The sequence below is a fragment of the Gymnoscopelus microlampas genome (assembly GCF_963454915.1).
Source record: "Gymnoscopelus microlampas genome assembly, chromosome: 23".
In the NCBI taxonomy this organism is placed as follows: Eukaryota; Metazoa; Chordata; class Actinopteri; order Myctophiformes; family Myctophidae; genus Gymnoscopelus; species Gymnoscopelus microlampas.
Genome location: NC_139960.1, coordinates 18,504,004 through 18,521,453, shown reverse-complemented (window position 1 = coordinate 18,521,453; position 17,450 = coordinate 18,504,004). Strand labels below are relative to the sequence as shown.

At 42.8% G+C, this 17,450-nt stretch overlaps 1 protein-coding gene across 1 annotated transcript in view; it reads left to right on the top strand.

Moving 5' to 3' along the window:
- Positions 1-17,450, top strand: part of slc2a13a (solute carrier family 2 member 13a) — a gene marked incomplete at its 5' end in the record, with an annotated part of 72,546 nt that overhangs the window by 35,778 nt on the left and 19,318 nt on the right. Inside the window, 2 exons of the mRNA XM_084050354.1 lie at positions 14,724-14,887; positions 16,298-16,418. Of these exons, the coding sequence (XP_083906480.1) occupies positions 14,724-14,887; positions 16,298-16,418 (285 nt within the window). The remainder of the gene's footprint in view (positions 1-14,723; positions 14,888-16,297; positions 16,419-17,450) is intronic.

Sequence of the window (17,450 nt, the reverse complement as noted above, 5' to 3'; positions counted from 1 at the left end):
TATCCCTACACTTGTGACGCACCGGACTGGCCGTTTAAGGCTGAGGCGCAACGGTAGAATCCCTTTGTTTTCAATACTTTTACTTCTACTCAAAGTAGAGGCAAATATTGTCATTTTACTCCACTACAATTATTTGAAAACTTTAGTTACTTTTTTGTTTTTGATTAATATTACAAAACATACATTAACCACTTCAACCCTATACATTTCGGCCATTTGAAAATAGATGTATATTTATATTTTCAAAAGATTTGTATACATTTTATACATTTGAAAACTTGTGAAATGGGACATTCTGCATAATGAGCACTTTCTACTTTTGTACTTTAAGTATATTTTGATACCAATACTTTTGTACTTTTACATATTTTAGTTTTAGTCTAGTTTTAGTCGACTAAATATCATAAGATTATAGTCGACTAAATCTACAGTTGATTTAGGCGACTAAAATGTGTTTTGGTGGTGCCTTGATGGTGTCGTAATGGCTGATTTCACACTTGGTTGCATGCTGAAAATAGCCGATCTACAAGCTCAAAGCGTGTCGTAGTGCGACGCGTTGTGAGCTTGTAGATCTGCTATTTTCAGAGCGCAACACCCAAGCGTCTTTTAGTTCTACTGGATCTCTTCTCCACTAGTCCCTCACTAACATTTTAGTCTAGTTTTTATTTGTTGACGAAATTGTCAATATTTAGTGTTAGTTTTAGTCATCATAGCTTAGTTTTTATTTTGTTTTTATTTCATTTTCGTCAGTGAAAAAAGGTAGTCGACGAACATTTTTCGTCATAGTTTTAGTCGACGAAATCAACACTGTCCTGTGGTCTGAGCAGAGTGAGCTGAAGGACATCGCTGTTAATGACGCTCCTCCTCATTCCCTGCGTGTTTGGATGCAGTCAATCTGCTGTGTCTTGTTGTATGGTGACATCCAGGTCCACAGCTTCCACCTCTTCTTTTGGAACATCGTGTTGGTGGCCAGCAGTTGGTGGTATTCTCTGCAAAATGGCCAATCTACAAGGTTTTGAATTATTATTATTTTTTTTTACCTGTAATAACATGCCCAAAATATAGTCACCAAATTAAGTCTGTCTATGGGTTTTATCATATTTAATCAATTAACAAGAGCCTAACAAGAACTACATTGCATCCATTGGACAGACATTTTTTCCATTTCCTGAAATGTATTTTGGACATGCGAGGGTTCCCCCCCGACAGTGTTGATATGCGAGTCCTTAAGAGTTCCCTGTCTCCGTCTGTCTCATTTCCTACTGTACCTGGATGTATGGAGCTGCCCATGGTTGGCCTTATTAAAGGAAGTCTGGGGAGCCTGCAAATCAGCCAGGCTTACGGAGAACCCATGGCAGACACCCCCCCCCCCCCCCCCCCTTTCCCCAGCTGCTTTCACTGATTAGACTGGGCGCATGGAGAAGGGCAGAGAGAAGGAGAGAGTGAGAATAGTAGAGAGAAGGGTGCAGCGGTGGGATGGGTGAGAGTGGGCTGGCCCTAGCGTTTTCGTGGCCCTAAGCAAGCCCCCCCCACCCCCCAAACACCCCTATTATAAAATCACTAGAGTTTCGGGGGGCTACGCCCCCCTCAACCCCAGCCGCGCACGGGGCCCAGCGTGGCCGTGTGTATATTGGGGGACCCAAATCGCCGGAGTGAAACTGTGGAAAAAAATTTTTGAAAAAGGAAAAAATTTGAAGAAATAATATTTGTTATGTTTCAGGGGGTCCACAGGGGGTCCGCGGACCCCCTGATGGTCCACTGACCCCCTGTGGAGTGTTGGGACGCGCGGGGACACCCCTGGAACATTGCGGACCATTTCGGTGTTTTTTTTTTTTTCATGAAGGTGGTTGCTTGTTTCTGGCGCAGGCTGTGCAAACCTGGCAACCCAGCGCATGCTGCCGCACGTTTAAGTGGCGTAGCGTCATGAGGGTCAGTGGGGCCGTGGCTCGGTCAGTGAAGACCCTGTAGTGCGGATGATATGTGGCATAGAGGGGCAGATTGTAAATCCACAGAGGAAACATCCGTGGGCTACCATTGGTTCAGCGATGTGTGCGGTCGCCCTGCGGCCCCTCCTCCTCCACCAATGTGCAGTATTGAGAGCCCTGACATCACAACAATTGGAGCGATGGGCACTGCACTGTGGTTGGTTAGGGTACACCTAGGGCCCAGGTAGAACCCAGTTAAAGCCTGCATGGGCAAACCCAGTTAGGACCCGCCTTGGTCCCACATAAACATGGCTAGTTGGGGCCCACCTAAGGGCCAGGTAGAAGCTACTTATAGCCTGCATGGGCATCGCAGTTGGGACTGAAGTGGATGCCGCTGACATTGCTGACATGGGGTCCATATGGTTTAGCCCACCTTGAAACCATATGGGAGCTACGCTGGCATGCTGGCTGTAATGCAAACGCTGCATCATACCTGCAGTGTGTAGTTTGATGTTGTGTGTGTAGCAGATATACCTGCAGTGTGTAGATCAATGTCCATAGGAAAGTCAATGCCCAGCAGTGTTTTTTTTCCCCAGCAGAGTTTCTAGTGTCTCTGTGTCTCTGTGGAAGAGGTTGCACATGAACTCTGCAGCCGCACTGAGGCGCTCCAACACAAACACTCTGACATTAAGCTGCTTCACACAACAAACATCAGCACCACGCTGCTGTTTGTCCAAAAGACACAATATGTCCTCTCCCACCGACGTCATGTGTTCATTTATCGACAGCCGTACAGACTCCTTTTGACACATTTTACGTCGTTTATCCAGCTCTCACTGACTCTCCACATCGGGCTGTTATTTTGCTGCGATCAAGTCAACGATGTGAGAGATTAGCTATCACAGACGGACGGACAGGGGGTGAAACATAGTCTTGCGCCATGCCTTTCGGCCTGGCGGAGACAATAAAAAACCGAAAGTAAAGGAAATGGCCATTTCTGCAACAGAAGTAGTCAATAAACTATGCTATGAAAACATGGGCCACATTGGCAAAGAATGTAAGAAAGAGGCAATCATGTAGAAAATAGCCGATCTCCAAGCTTACAAAGCCTCTCAACGTGAGGCGTTTCGAGCTTGTAGATCGGCTATTTTCACAATATGTACTTGTGGAACGGAGTCAAACAGAATGGGGGGGTCCCAGATCAAGTACGTGTATTTGTGGGGGGGGGGGGCGGCGTGAAAGGGTTGATAAACACTGCTGTAATCGGAGCGAAATTATCTGAAATTACTACATGACCATAATGCAGCCTAACATGCGTTGCACGGGGCGGTCCTGCCATTACGTTAGTTACTGTAGTTGCTGTGGAGCTACATAGTTCTCCAGAAGACACACACAAACATACACCATCTACAATGGACGAACTGAGCAGCAATATAGACATTCACCACACGAACGTGCATTGTTGACAAAGTGATTGCACAGCCGCTGCAGGCATGACAACCAGGTTAGCGTTAGCGACATGGCAGCTATCACAGCGCCCTGTCCGTCGTGCTGCAACTGCCTGTGATGGCTACAGCAGTAACAGCAAGCTGTCTGCGATGCCATTGTCTGGAGACTGCTCTTAGCGTGACAGGACCAATGAGAGTGAGCGCTGTAGTTGTTGCTAAGATACGGTGGCGTCTCTGCCCCATAGCTTGTAGATCTCTCACACATGATTGGCCTAGGCTGCGTTGCCAGGTCTGACTTTGTGTCTAAGCAATGGTCGGCTTATTTTTGCGCGCCTTTGGGCTCGTTTGCATTGTGCGCACGGCAGCGCTTGTTTAGCGTACGTCAGCGCGACGTGGCAACGGACGTGGCAACGTGAAAGGTGATTGGCTGGTGAAAAGAAACACCCGACGTTACACCAGAAATGGTGCCTGGAGAAAATGGTGACCAAAAAAAAAGTTTGGAAAAAAAGGAAAAAACCCCCGCAGCGGCTGCCTGCTGTTGTGGTGATGAGGTCGTGCGCACGGTAAACGGTACGAAGCTGCCTCCCCTTCCGTTTTGTCCGACATTTGGTGAGTAGAATTAATTATGTTGCGCGGTGGAAAAGGTGTAGTGAACAGTGAGATGTCCCCTACGCGAGGCGTAAATTCAGCGCGGCCGCCGTGGCGAGTCAGTTGGCGACATGTGGTCTGGCGGTGCGTTGTTTATTCGATAACAGAGCTGTGGGGTGTGGACACCGAGGGTGCGGAAGTCGGTCGCCATTTATATAGTTAGATTGTCATGAAAAACTTTTTTTTTTATTGAATATTAAAATAATAACACTAGTTGTTGGATAGGAGATACATGACATAATTACAACATGAAAGTATATATATATTTTTTTTATGTGGCCCCCCTTAGTGGTTGTGGCCCTAAGCGACCGCTTATATTGAGTGAGGGCTCGCAGGCTGATGGTAGCACATGATTATTCACTCTCTCGCTCAGTTATGTCAGTGGTTCCCACACTGGTGTGCCATGAAACAAATCCAGGTGTGCATTGGGATTTTGTGGCAAAAACATACATTATTGTTTAATATCACGTCCTGTTCTTGGCCGTGACTTTCAATCGAGAACATTTTGTGCAAATCTTTTGAATGCATATATTTTTTAAGCGAACATTTGAAACTCAAATCTTTGCTTCTGGGGGTCCCTGGAACAAAATATTTTGAGGTGGGGGTCCGCGGCCAAATACATCATTTTGGGAGGTCCTTGACATGGAAAAAGGTTGAGAACCACAGACCATAGATATAGCAACAAAAGACTGTTAGGATTTAGAAGACATTTTGTAGAATCGGCCTCAGGTCTTAATGGGTTAAGGTTTGCTGATCCACCACCATGTGTCAGTCAATGAAGCCATACTGTATGTTTCCATGTATAATTGGATTGCCCACACAGTGTTCATGGAGGTGGCCATGCAGGGCCCATATAGGCAACCACAGTACTATACGTAGTAATTGCACCTATTTATAGGCTAGGGCAGCGGTTCCCAAGCTGTGGGCCAGGGCCCTTCGCTGGCCCACGAGGGTATTGCAAGTGGGCCCACTTAATCATTGGCACAACAGACAACACTACTGTATGTTAATGATAATATAAAGCGGTTATGGCACGCACACACGTGCGCACACACAGGGACGCAGAGAGCATTTTGCAACCGAAGGGGACACGTGCACGCGCGTGCATGCGTTCTGTGCGTGAAGATGTGACTGTGAGACTGTGATTTTTCCATAATTGTTTTCATATATTTTTTATATATTTATTTGTAATGTTTATTTTATTTGAAAGTGAAATATCCATTTAATTTACACTTTTATTTGGTGAATATCAGTCAGGCTTATGAACTGGGCTTTACACTGAGAAATACACGCGTCGTATCAATGTCTGATGTATTAACTGTTTTTGTTATTTACTGTATATAATCTGACACAATACAATACATGCATTGTATTGTGATTTTTGTGATTTTTCTGCTATTTTGAATTTAAAAAGAATAAGAAAACTTTTAACAATGCATTTAACCACGGTCTCCCAGGGGACTGTAATTGGCCCCCTCCTTTTCCCTTTACACTAATTCCCCTCAAAAGCAATCGCTAATCTACAAGTTGGCAACAGGGTGCAACATGAGTTGTGAGCTTATAGATCTATGTACGCTCAAATGTTCACGCACGATAACATGCCCAGACTAGGGACGCTACAGAGTCCATGTGGTTAACATGAATTATTTCTTAGAAAATTGTTAAATTGTGATATTATCAAGCATATAGGCCTAAATATCATCTGACCAGAAGCAGGGATAAAGCATATCATGACCCCCCCCCCCCCAACAAATCCAGCTCTATTTAAAGGTAACAAAAAGTGATCATTAATGGTTGAATGAATCCCCAATAGATAATGTTGTCAGGTGAAGCTGGCTGTGAGCTTCATTGATGGATGAGTGAGTTATCAATCAATGAAGGCTTCTTCTCCCGCCCCTCTCTCTCTCTCTCTCTCTCTCTCTCTCTCTCTGAGTCTCTCTCTCTCCTCTGTCTCAATCTACTGTCTGTCTGTCGTTCAGTCAGTCTGTATCTGAGAACATTGTGGAAAAACAATGAGTGGAATTATCCCCATGACGACAAGCAGCAACTGGTCAGCTGACCTCAGTTATCTTGAAGGGACACAGTATAAGTTAAGAAAAGCAGAGATTTAAATGGGAGTTAAACCATTTAAAGAGGTGGTGTCGTGGTTTGGACTTTTTCTGTTTTTCATGCGTCTATGAGGTTGATAGAACTTCATTAAGCCCCCTGGTGGTGTTTTTATGGTGTTTTATGTCTTCTCTGAGTATTTTGAGTTTCTACCTGGAGGCTGAAAACTTGAGGGTCAAACGTGCCAATAGAAAAACAGCGCTTTAGTGACATAGTCAAAATATACCCTCCCCCTCATTATCATAACACCACAGCTGTGGGCATGAGGAGGAGGGACGAGGACAGGTGGGTGGTGCTAAGGTGGTGGAGGAGGTGCTAAGGTGAGAACCAGGTATACTTAATGAACTGGAGGCGTGTCCACATAAAAACATAATTTTAACAATTTCTGTACACTTTTTTTGAAAAAAACTCTTCCTCCTAGTACAACCATAATACCTGACGATTATGTTTTAGGGGGGGGGGGAATCACTGAAAATCACGGCACCCCGTCTTTAAAGATTTAGAAACAAACAAAGTCTTTAAACGGATCCTAAAACACACTGGGAGCCAAAGGAGTGATGCCAGGATGGGGTTGATGATACGCGAGAGCGAGAAAGCGAGGCTTGACTAATGCCATCATAGAGGTTACAGTAATCAAGGCGGGGGGTCATGAATTCATGTATAATCCTTTCAAAGTCACTTAAAGATAAAAAAAAGGTCTTGACCTTGGATAAAAGCCATAGTTGGAAGAAGGCTGATTATGAATAATGTATGCTTAGGAACAGAGTATGTATATTAATATGTTTTGAAAGAAAGAATATTGTCACTTTCAGTTTTTAACAGCACTTGGTTGTCTGTAAATGAAATGCCTTATTTGTTGTCATGTTTATATGTTAAATGTCAATCAATCAATCAATCAATCAATCAATCAATCAATGTTATGGATCAGCTAATGGGAATCCTAATAAATGTAAAATAGGCACATCTAGGATTGTGTCTGTAGATAGAATGTGTTTGTTAATGGATGTTTGAAGTGCTTGAAAGATGGGCAGTGTCACCTGCCTACACATCCACTACGCATTGTGAGCTTGTAGGTCGTCTATTCTCGATGTGCGACACCTTCGTGCGACAGAGTATGAATTGGGCTTAAGTAGACACAAAGGCAGTATTATTGTCTTTTAATGGATATACATTAAACAGAAGACCTTAGCCACAGATTCTAGTAACATCATAACCTTTCAAAACAAACCCATTGCAACCATCCGCAGAAATTATCATGGCTCCAAATGTGTCTGACTCGTACGAGCTGGCTAGAAGCTATAGCTTCTTCTACGAGACGAGGATGATAGAGATCAGTGGTTTTCAAACTTCTTGTGTCCATGTCACACCAAAGGGGTAGTCAAGATCTCAAGGCACACCTCTATTCATATCCCTGCAAAATATTCCACATATGAATTCAAAATTCAGCCCTCAAACATAACTCATTTTAAATACGCCATGGCTTTGCAACTGTGGTTTGTGTTATGCAGCTACTGTACTGTAAATCTTTACATTTTCTGTTCTTGTGAATGCACAGGGGAGCAAAAAAAAAGGCATGAGTTACAGGGGAGCTACTGTACCCCACACACACACACACACACACACACACACACACACACACACACACACACACACACACACACACACACACACACACACACACACACACAGAAATAAAAAGTCAGTTACAATATTTCTTCTACAACAATTCAGTGCACCTGTAATGTTGAATTACTGTTGTTGGTCAGACAGAGCAGATTTATTCCGTGTTGTTGTTTGTTACGGTCAGCCAGTCAGGTTTTCAGTCATGGTAACAGATGGACACAGGTACTGTACCTGATGGTTGTGAGCGTGCCTGTGTGAGTGTGCATGCGCCTGCATGCGTGCACGTGTGCTGAGTGCTTTTTTCCCTGATGTATACAGTAAATGTGATGCAGTTCAGCATTCATTTTAGAAAATAGGCCAGTTCCCATGAGAATCTCACTCATCTCCCCCTTCCCCTCTCTCTCTCTCTCTCTCTCTCTCTCTCTCTCTCTCTCCTCTCTCTTGTTGCCTCTGTCTGTCTGTCTGTTGTCTGTCTCTCTGCCTGTTGTCTGTCTCTGTCTGTCTCTCTACCACTGTTTTCTCATTTTGTTCCAATTTCCACACTTCCACATCCCCTCCTCTTGTCATTCTGTCAGTCATTCCTTTGGCTCCCCTGTCTCCCCACCTGTCAGTCTGTCTGTCTGTCTGTCAACTCATACAGACGCTGGCTCACTCCGTTACATTCAGGCAGTGACACACGTGCACAGATAAAGTACATGTAGCCTACAGCACAGTGTTGACGCACGTCAACATTTTCAGCAATTTTCATGATACACACTAGCTGGATCACATTGATCATATCCATAGTAGCAAGTTACATAGTATCCTGCTTCCTGACAATAATACCAGTATTTTAAGGCTGTAATAAAGAACTTATTTTAAAAGTTGTGTCAAAGAAAATAGCTTATCTACAAGCTCACAGTGCATTACATCGCAATGGCTACCCCCCCTGTTTTTTTCTTTTTCACATCATTAAAGTGCAACCAGAGTGACATGCGAGGCAATATGTATGGAGACAATTCTTTGGACAGTGACGCACATTGCCATAGAGTACAGAAGTCCTGACGTCACTCGTTCATCCCCAGGTTCGTAAAGTAATTTAGCTATGGAGAATAACATTGGGTCATCTTAGAATCGTCTCATATAAGAATTGTGGTCCAAAAATAAACAAACTGTTTCGGCGATATTGTCAGGGAGGAGGTTCTGTATCGTTTATGATAGTCAGTCACTTATATTTGATACAGTCTGTTTCTGGCGAAAATGTAACTAATTCGGCGGAAGTAACATTAGCGTTTTCTCACCGTCAGTTGATGCTTCATATCCATAAGAGTAAAACCGCCAGGGTCATTTGTTTATTTTTAGAACACAGTTCTTATTTGACGCGATATTAAAGACGTCTATGGGGATTCAGAATGGGGGTGGAAAACCGTGAACCAGGTAGACAAACCTAGGATGTGTAAATTACGTCAGACTTCGGTGCTCTATTACTAGGACAAACATGACGTTACAATATTATAGCCTAATACATGTGAAATATGTGTGTGGCCCTCCCAGCCCCGATGTCAGTAATATCCCACATGCTATTCTCAATAGATTTCTGTCTTTCACTGTTCTGTGTTGACTGCAAAGTTTGATTGTTAATTTCACAACTATCAAAAAGTTGTGCTTCTAATGTCGTGTTTTCGCTGCCCCCAGTCATTGTGAGACTTCTTCATGAGATCGTTGATAATATGGCTACACAGATTTACATTGTACATGAAACCGAAACATAATGGCAGCTAGGATGATATGTACACAGCTGTATCTGGCAGTTCTCCTGTTTGTCTCACTGGACCATGTCTTAAGGTCTGGGGGGTTCTTTTAGTTGGCACATAGGATGCACAGATTGAGGGGCGTCTTTATTCTCCTAGTCCAGGGGATTAGCATTCCCCTCCGGCATCAACAGTCCAGGCTGTGACCTTTGAATTGATGCAAGGAGACAACACATACATCAGAGAACCAGGCTTATCTTCCAGACGCTTTCAATGAGTCTACATAACTGTGTGCGTGCGTGCGTGCGTGCGTGCGTGCGTGCGTGCGTGCGTGCGTGCGTGCGTGCGTGCGTGCTATCCTTTTGTTATGCCGCTTACAAGAGACTCCACATCCATCCAGATTCAAAGAATGAAGAATCCCCCAAAAAGAAGAGAATACTTGTTGAGTTGAAGAAAATAGGGGTTCAAGATTAACAGCAGCAAAACTACAGTTTAACATCTGTTCATAAAAGCACCTGCAGGCTCATTACTTGTTTGTATATGACACTGTTTACAACAGAAGTGTTGTAAATAGTAAAGGTTGAGAGGAACTGTGGTGTTTGTGCAGTAATGAGGACACAGACTGGATTATATTGAGAGAGTTTATAAACAGAGTTTTATATATAGTTTTGCTGTTGTTATTCCTGGGCCCCTATTTTCGTCGGTTCATCAAGTTTTTGTGTTTTTTTCCCCATATTTGGATATCAATAGATTGTCTTCATTGACTGTGAAGGAATGCAACATGAATAAAATGAATTCAAGGCTTCACGGGTGAATAATTGATAGGAAAAAAGTTTGGGCCGTTCTTAAAATATTCCTTAAAGACATACAATCTCATCTACAGCCTACTGCCAGTGTTGCCAGATTCTGTGAGAGAAACAAGCAACCAGGCCTAGGAAAACCAGCCCAAAAGAAGCGACTATGGGCCACATGTGCACATTAACATATACAGCTATTTGAAAATAGCAGATCTACAAGCTCACAACGTGTCGCGATGCGATGCGTTGTGAGCTTGTAGATCGGCTATTTTCAAATAAAATCTTGCGGGGAAATTATGACAAGCAGATCTGGCAACACTGCCTACTGCCTTCTCTTCTGACATAGCTCAACATTTTAAGGACAGACCAATCTAAAAGGTCCATTCATTTTTGGCACCGCACATCAGCACTAGAGAGATGTGTATTAAAACAAACAAATCTATATGCGTATGTGTATAAAAGTGATACATTTGACCTGTTTAAAAACAAAAATACACCTTCAAGCTCAAACGCGTCGCTTCGCGCCAAGTTTCGAGCTTGTGGATCTGCTACTTTTGATGCTTTTGTGTGACGCTGTAGTATGATCAAGTAGGGCATTCAAAAACTGAAAAAGTTTGAATATGGAGATAAGAGGTTTCTGCCCGACAGCGACGATATATTATATTGCAATAATAATTTGTAGTTGTCACCAAATCTCAAGGCACACCTGGACTCGTGTCACGGCAGACCAGCTTACTATAGGGTTTACTAATAAGCACTAGACATTATAGGACAGCTCTACAAAATGGTGGAATGAGTGTGTAATGAGTGTGGAGTGAGTTTGGACACGGCCATAGTTGTTGTGATACTGAGAACCCTTCTCCTCATTGGTGAGGGGATGGCTCCATCAGTGTCCATTAGTCCACATGAGTGTCCATACTGTGTGTGTGTGTGTGTGTGTGTGTGTGTGTGTGTGTGTGTGTGTGTGTGTGCGTGTGCGTGTGCGTGCGTCCGTGTGCGTGCGTGTCTAATCAGTAACATGCTGTGTGGTAAATGGAACACCACAGGCCAATAGTGCTTTCACTCCAGCTGATACACCAAAGAAACACTCATTTATCCTGTGTGTGCGTTGTCTCCCATATATGTTTATATTGCATGGACATTTTTGTACTTAACTTCATTTTTTTCATTTTTTTTCCTCCCCCCCTCCCCATTCTGCCTGGAGCATGTTATTTCTTTATTTCTTTATTTTTGGAGCTGGATACCGTTGCATGAAAGAAGGTTGCATGATTATGCAAATCATCCACTTAGAATGAATGTATTTGTCAAGGGGAGAGGGAGAGATAGAGAGAGAGAGATGTATGTTTTCGAACAGATGAAAAACAGAATGCTAATTCCTAGTGCCTTGTTACAGAGCTTAGAGAGAGAGCAACAAAGGAGAGAAGGACATCTTTCTTTTCTTATTCTGGGTCTTTTTTGTAATGAACATTGCACAGGAAATGTCCAATCGACAAACTCACATGCGTTGTGATGCAATGCATTTTGAGATAGTATCCTGTTTGTCACAGAATAGAGATGCTATAGGTTTCAGGTGTTTAACTGAATCTATGCTTTTGTATGTGGGCATATTAGAGTAGATATAACTACTTGACTTGAATATTACTCAAATAGGAGGTACAAGTACTTGCGTCGAAAACTACAAGTAGTCCAAAAGTAGCTCTTTTGAAGGCTACGGTACATGAGTAACAGTCATAGTGACATATCGTTGGACAGAAACCTTGTACTGTATCTCCATATTTACATTTTTTATGCCCAACTTCATCATACAAAGAGTGTCACACAAAAGTAGTGAAAATAGTAGATCTACAAGCTGACAACGAGTCACGGTGTTGTCAGCTTGTAGATCAGTTTTTTCACAATTTTAAAATGTTTTTTAAATAATAATAAAAAAAGGAACTGTTTTGGACATATGGTTTCCACCTGACTGCAACGCTATGGTCACATGTCTTCCTGACTGAACCATAAAGACCATACTGATCCAAAAGTAGTTGAGTACGATACTTGATCAAAACTGATTTTAGATTGTACTATAAAGAAGTACAGGTACAGTGCATGAATAAAGTCTCAATTTACAGTAATGAGAGTACTTGAGAGTAATGTATTACTTCCCACCCCTGTGCATGACTGTGTGTACTTAACTCCATCTCAGAACGATATGATGAGGATGATGATATCATTGCTGAAATGACATTGTTCATTAAGTGTGTGTGTGTGTGTGTGTGTGTGTGTGTGTGTGTGTGTGTGTGTGTGTGTGTGTGTGTGTGTGTGTTCCCTTTAAATAGCTTCCTCTGTGCAGCCGTGTGTAATTGTTGGACACCCATATGTTGAGGACCGTGTTGAGATCCTTGTTGATGATGATTAGAGGTAATGTTCCTAATGAGAAGAGTAGAGAGAAGACACAGCGATGCCAGTGTAATGAGAGAGAGAGAGAGAGAGAGAGACACACACACACACACACACACACACACACACACACACACACACACACACACACACACACACACACACACACACACACACACACACACACACACACACACACACACACACACACACACAGAGAGATGCCAGTGTAATGAGAGAGAGTGAATGAGTTCACTGGCTCAATGATGGGTAAGTGGTTGGTACTTCCTGGGTAGATGGTGTTTCTGGGGGGGTTAAGTGGTTGGTACTTTGTACTTCCTGTAGAGTAGATGGTGCGTGCCAAATATGCTTAATTTAGGAAGCTAGTCCAACCCACGCCCAACGTCCTATGTTTACGCTGCTGGTTTACTGGTGCTAGATCTCGCGAGAGTGTGCTGCTGTGACAGAGAAAGGTCAATAACAAAGTCGATTTTCTCCTGATTTGTCTCTCTGAAAAAGGCCATTTGTGTCAGAATGTTGGAAAGATTGTGTGGTTTGTGAAGAATGGGTCCAATATTTAGTTCAGTGACCAATTCGATTGTTAAGACGTGACGTTGCGCCCCGCTAGAATAACTTCCGGGTCCAAGTGTTTTAATGTTAATAATAATAATAATGTTAAATCATAATAATAAATAAATACTTTGTACTTCTATGATATTAGCATTAAGACCCTTATTAACCCTCAATGGTTCATTTCTGAAAAAGGAGGTTATTGTAAAAAGATTTACGGGTTCCAACATGTTGTTTACAATGAAGAGTGGACGGCGCTGGTGCCTTTTGGACCCGGACGTGACATCGGACTACAAAATTACGTCAGACTTAAGAACCGAATTGAGCTAAAGAATCGTTATGAAGCTGTGTTCACGGTCACTTCTCCCATTGGAATGAATAGACTCCAGCCTACTTCCATGCCAGGCAGTCACTTCTGGGCGACCACCTACAGTATGTCACACAGATACGGGAAATAAAATCCAGTTGGGCTGTCTCTTGCTCTTCTGTTTGCCTTTGATGGTGTTTCTGGGCGGTAAGTGGTTGGTACTGCCTGTAGAGTAGAGATGATGTTGCTGGTGGGTACTGTTTGTGACTGGCACTAAAAGAGAGAGACTATGGTGTAGTTAGAAAATAAGACAGGGGTACTTATCCACGTCTCTTATCGCCCTGAAAGTCACGGAATGCCAAATAACAGATTTTATATTAAACACTCCTAGAATATGAATTATTTTCCCTCTGAGAGAAAAAAAAATGCTAATCTCACACGTAAACTCCTTCAATATTCTTGTCTGGGCCAGGGGATTGGTGGCAGTTGATGGAAGACTGAAGTGACTGGGACACTTTGACAAACTTTGTGTTGATTGCATTGGCAATTGTCTCAAAGTCCTGGGGGTTCATTCCTAGGAAATCAATTCGGTCTAATTTAGTTTTCACTTGAAAAGGTCAACAGACTATTGAAAATATTAGTGTCCTTGCACTATTATGACACTGTCAAACCATCATTTAAAAATAATGCAGCTGTTAGACAAAACTGTGCATGTCCGATGGTGCAGTCGGGTGATCTAACAAGGAATACAAACTGCTAACGACAGTTCTTAAAAAGGAACTTGTGAATAAAGTTAGACATTGATGCTTCTTGGAATCCCACCTCAGGCCTAGTAACTGTGCCAGACTGGAACTGGTCTTGAAGTGTGCTCGGGCAAACAATACAATACAAATGCACGACAAAATAAATAAATTGCATAGTTATGTTCAGGGCCCTCACTGGCTCACTGCGACCCCCCCAAAATAATCACATTTGAATTGGGGACCCCGCAAAATAATCATGTATGAATTGGGGACCCCCCAAAATAATCCTATTTGAATTGGGGATCCCGCAAAATAATCATGTTTGAATTGGGGACCCCCCAAAATAATCACATTTGAACTGGGGACCCTGGACCCCCCACCCTAACGAGCACTTTCCAGACAAAGCTGCCCCTGACTTGTTGAGTCCTGTCTGTGTGTCCACAGGTATTACAGCGCCACCATCTTGCAGATGTCGGGCGTGCGGGACGACAGGATGGCCATCTGGCTGGCCGGTCTGACCGCCCTCTCCAACTTCCTGTTCACCCTGCTGGGGGTGTGGCTGGTGGAACGGGTGGGCCGCAGGAAACTCACCCTGGGCAGTATCATGGGTAGGAGCACATCTGTGTGTTTCTTTCTATTTGACCCCAACCATTTAAACCAGGGGTTTAAATGATGATGGAGAGGGCCATTATATTTCCATGCTCACTCCAGGGGGTCACATTGCATATAGCCTACTGTCGGTCAGACGCCTCTTATCTCTGTTTTAACTTTTTTCGCCATTCTATGTCTATATAGCAAAAATAGCAGATCTACAAGCTCAAAACGCGTCGCGGTGCGACGTGTTTTGAGCTTGTACATCGGCTATTTTTGCTATTTTTGAATAGGAATCCAGATTATTATTTTTTGCTATTTTTTGTATTGGACTCCTGAAAAGTTACATTTTTGTTTAATTTCAAATGCATTTAGTTATACTTAAATTAACTTTATGAACTTAAATACAAATACATCGGACATAAAAAAGACAATAGAATTTTAATACTAGTCATTAAGCTACTAATATAGAGTAAGTAAATAAAGCGGGTCATGTTTGCATGTTTGGAATTGTAACAGCTGAAATCAAGAGCTCTATATCCTGCATTGCTATAGAGAGTTTGTTCAGTAACAGGGATCTCTCCATCTGTCTATGTAGTAAACAGAAAATAGATGTTCAGGTCAGGATATCAATTTGATCCATTCAGGATGAACAATTGAAATTAGAAGTGATGAAACAAAACAAAAGAAGTGAGCAAGCCTTATTGGAACTGGAACACAAACTGATCAATCATCTTTGTTGGGTTCACTCTCCTGATTGGATCAGAATATAGAGTTTTAACTTTTTTACTTTAACTTTACAACCAGGGGCCCAAATGGACCCTTACGGGTCTGCAACTCCCATAGTTTACAAATGGAACCTCTCAGAGTTAAATTAACGCTGTGAATTTCACAGTGTAGATTGATCAGGGGCCCAGATAACCCATTGTACGCTCTCAGAGTTGCAGTCCTTTGAGACCCCCGGGTGGTCCCTGGACGCGATGTTGAGAAGCAGTGATTTACACCAGTGGTTCTCACTCTCAACTTTTTCATGTCAAGGACCCCCAAATTGATGTATTTGGCCGCGGACCCCCCCCCCCATCTCAAAATATTTTGTTCCAGGGACCAGAAGCAAAGATTTGAGTTACAAATGTTCGCTTTAAAAATATATATTCAAAGATTTGCTATAAAATGTTCAAGATTTTTCAAACATAGCAGATCTACAAGCTCATAGTGCGGCACTCGGTGCCGCACTATGAGCTTGTAGATCTGCTATTTTTGAATAGCCAAAGTATAAAAGGTTAAAGTGGTTAAAAGTATTGTGATGCTATATTAACACATTTTGCTGGGGACCCCCTGGAACCCCCCCTCCCCAAGGACCCCTGGGGGACCCCACTTTGAGAACCAATGATTTACACCACCTTTTTTGACATGCCTTTTGTTTCCAGGTACGAGTGTCAGCCTGGCTCTGCTGGCTGTAGGCTTCCTGCTGTCTGCCCAGCACAGCCCCGCCGTCACGTTTCACCCCTCGGAGCCTTATATGGGTAATTCGACCTGCTCCAAGTACTTGTGAGTACGCTGTCATAGAGCGCTGTTGCATTACTCCGTGAAACGCTGACCTTGGGGTGACGCAGAGGTCACAACGTCGTACGTAAAACAGCGAAAATATAGGATTGAAATTAGGATTGAGATCTATAGTGTGTCTCTACCTTGTACATACCTGTATACGGTACAACAGTTTTTGAGTTGTAGTTGCTGGGAGATCAGAGATAGGTCAGAGTCAGAGTTATGAATGGCTAGGGTTACACACACACACACACGCACGCACATTATGTTCACACTTGAGACAGACAGACAGACAGACAGACAGACAGACAGACAGACAGACAGACAGACAGACTTACCAAATAGCAAACCAGATTAAGTTAAAGGGATAATTCACCCATTGCTTCTTTTCTATGGATTAGTCACCCCATGGAGACATGAATTCATGGATATGTTTTTGTTTTTGTCTCATTCCTAAGCACAATAATTTGATGACCAGCGGACCGGTAGGCAGAGGTTCCGGTAGGAGACACAAAGGAGACTCTTTGTGTCTCCTACCGGAACCGCTGCTGGTCATTAAAAAAAAAAAAGCTTTCCAATATTCCACAGCTAATGAACGGAAATATTATTATCATCAACTATCCGGTTGTTTTTTTAATGAGTTCTGCAATTTTAAGATTCTCATCTTTTGACGATAACACATTTGCCAGAGCATATGAACGTTCTTTTCATAATATTGTATTGGTAGTGATGGCATTATACGATGGCATTTCAAGTGTGATTATATCACTGTCATTATATCACATTCTAGAAGTGAGCTGAATGATGCCAGTGTGACATTTGATTTGATATTTTGATACTTTAACACATAAAGAGAAACGCTCTCCGTTCAGCTTCAGTTCTTTTCGGCAAGCAACACCGTCGTACGGAGTATAAATGTATCCCTAACTGCTTGGACACCAGCATCCATATTCCGGGGGGAACATTAGCCAAAAATAGACGATCTACAAGCTCACAACACATCGCGTTGAGAGCTTGCAGATCGGCTATTTTTGG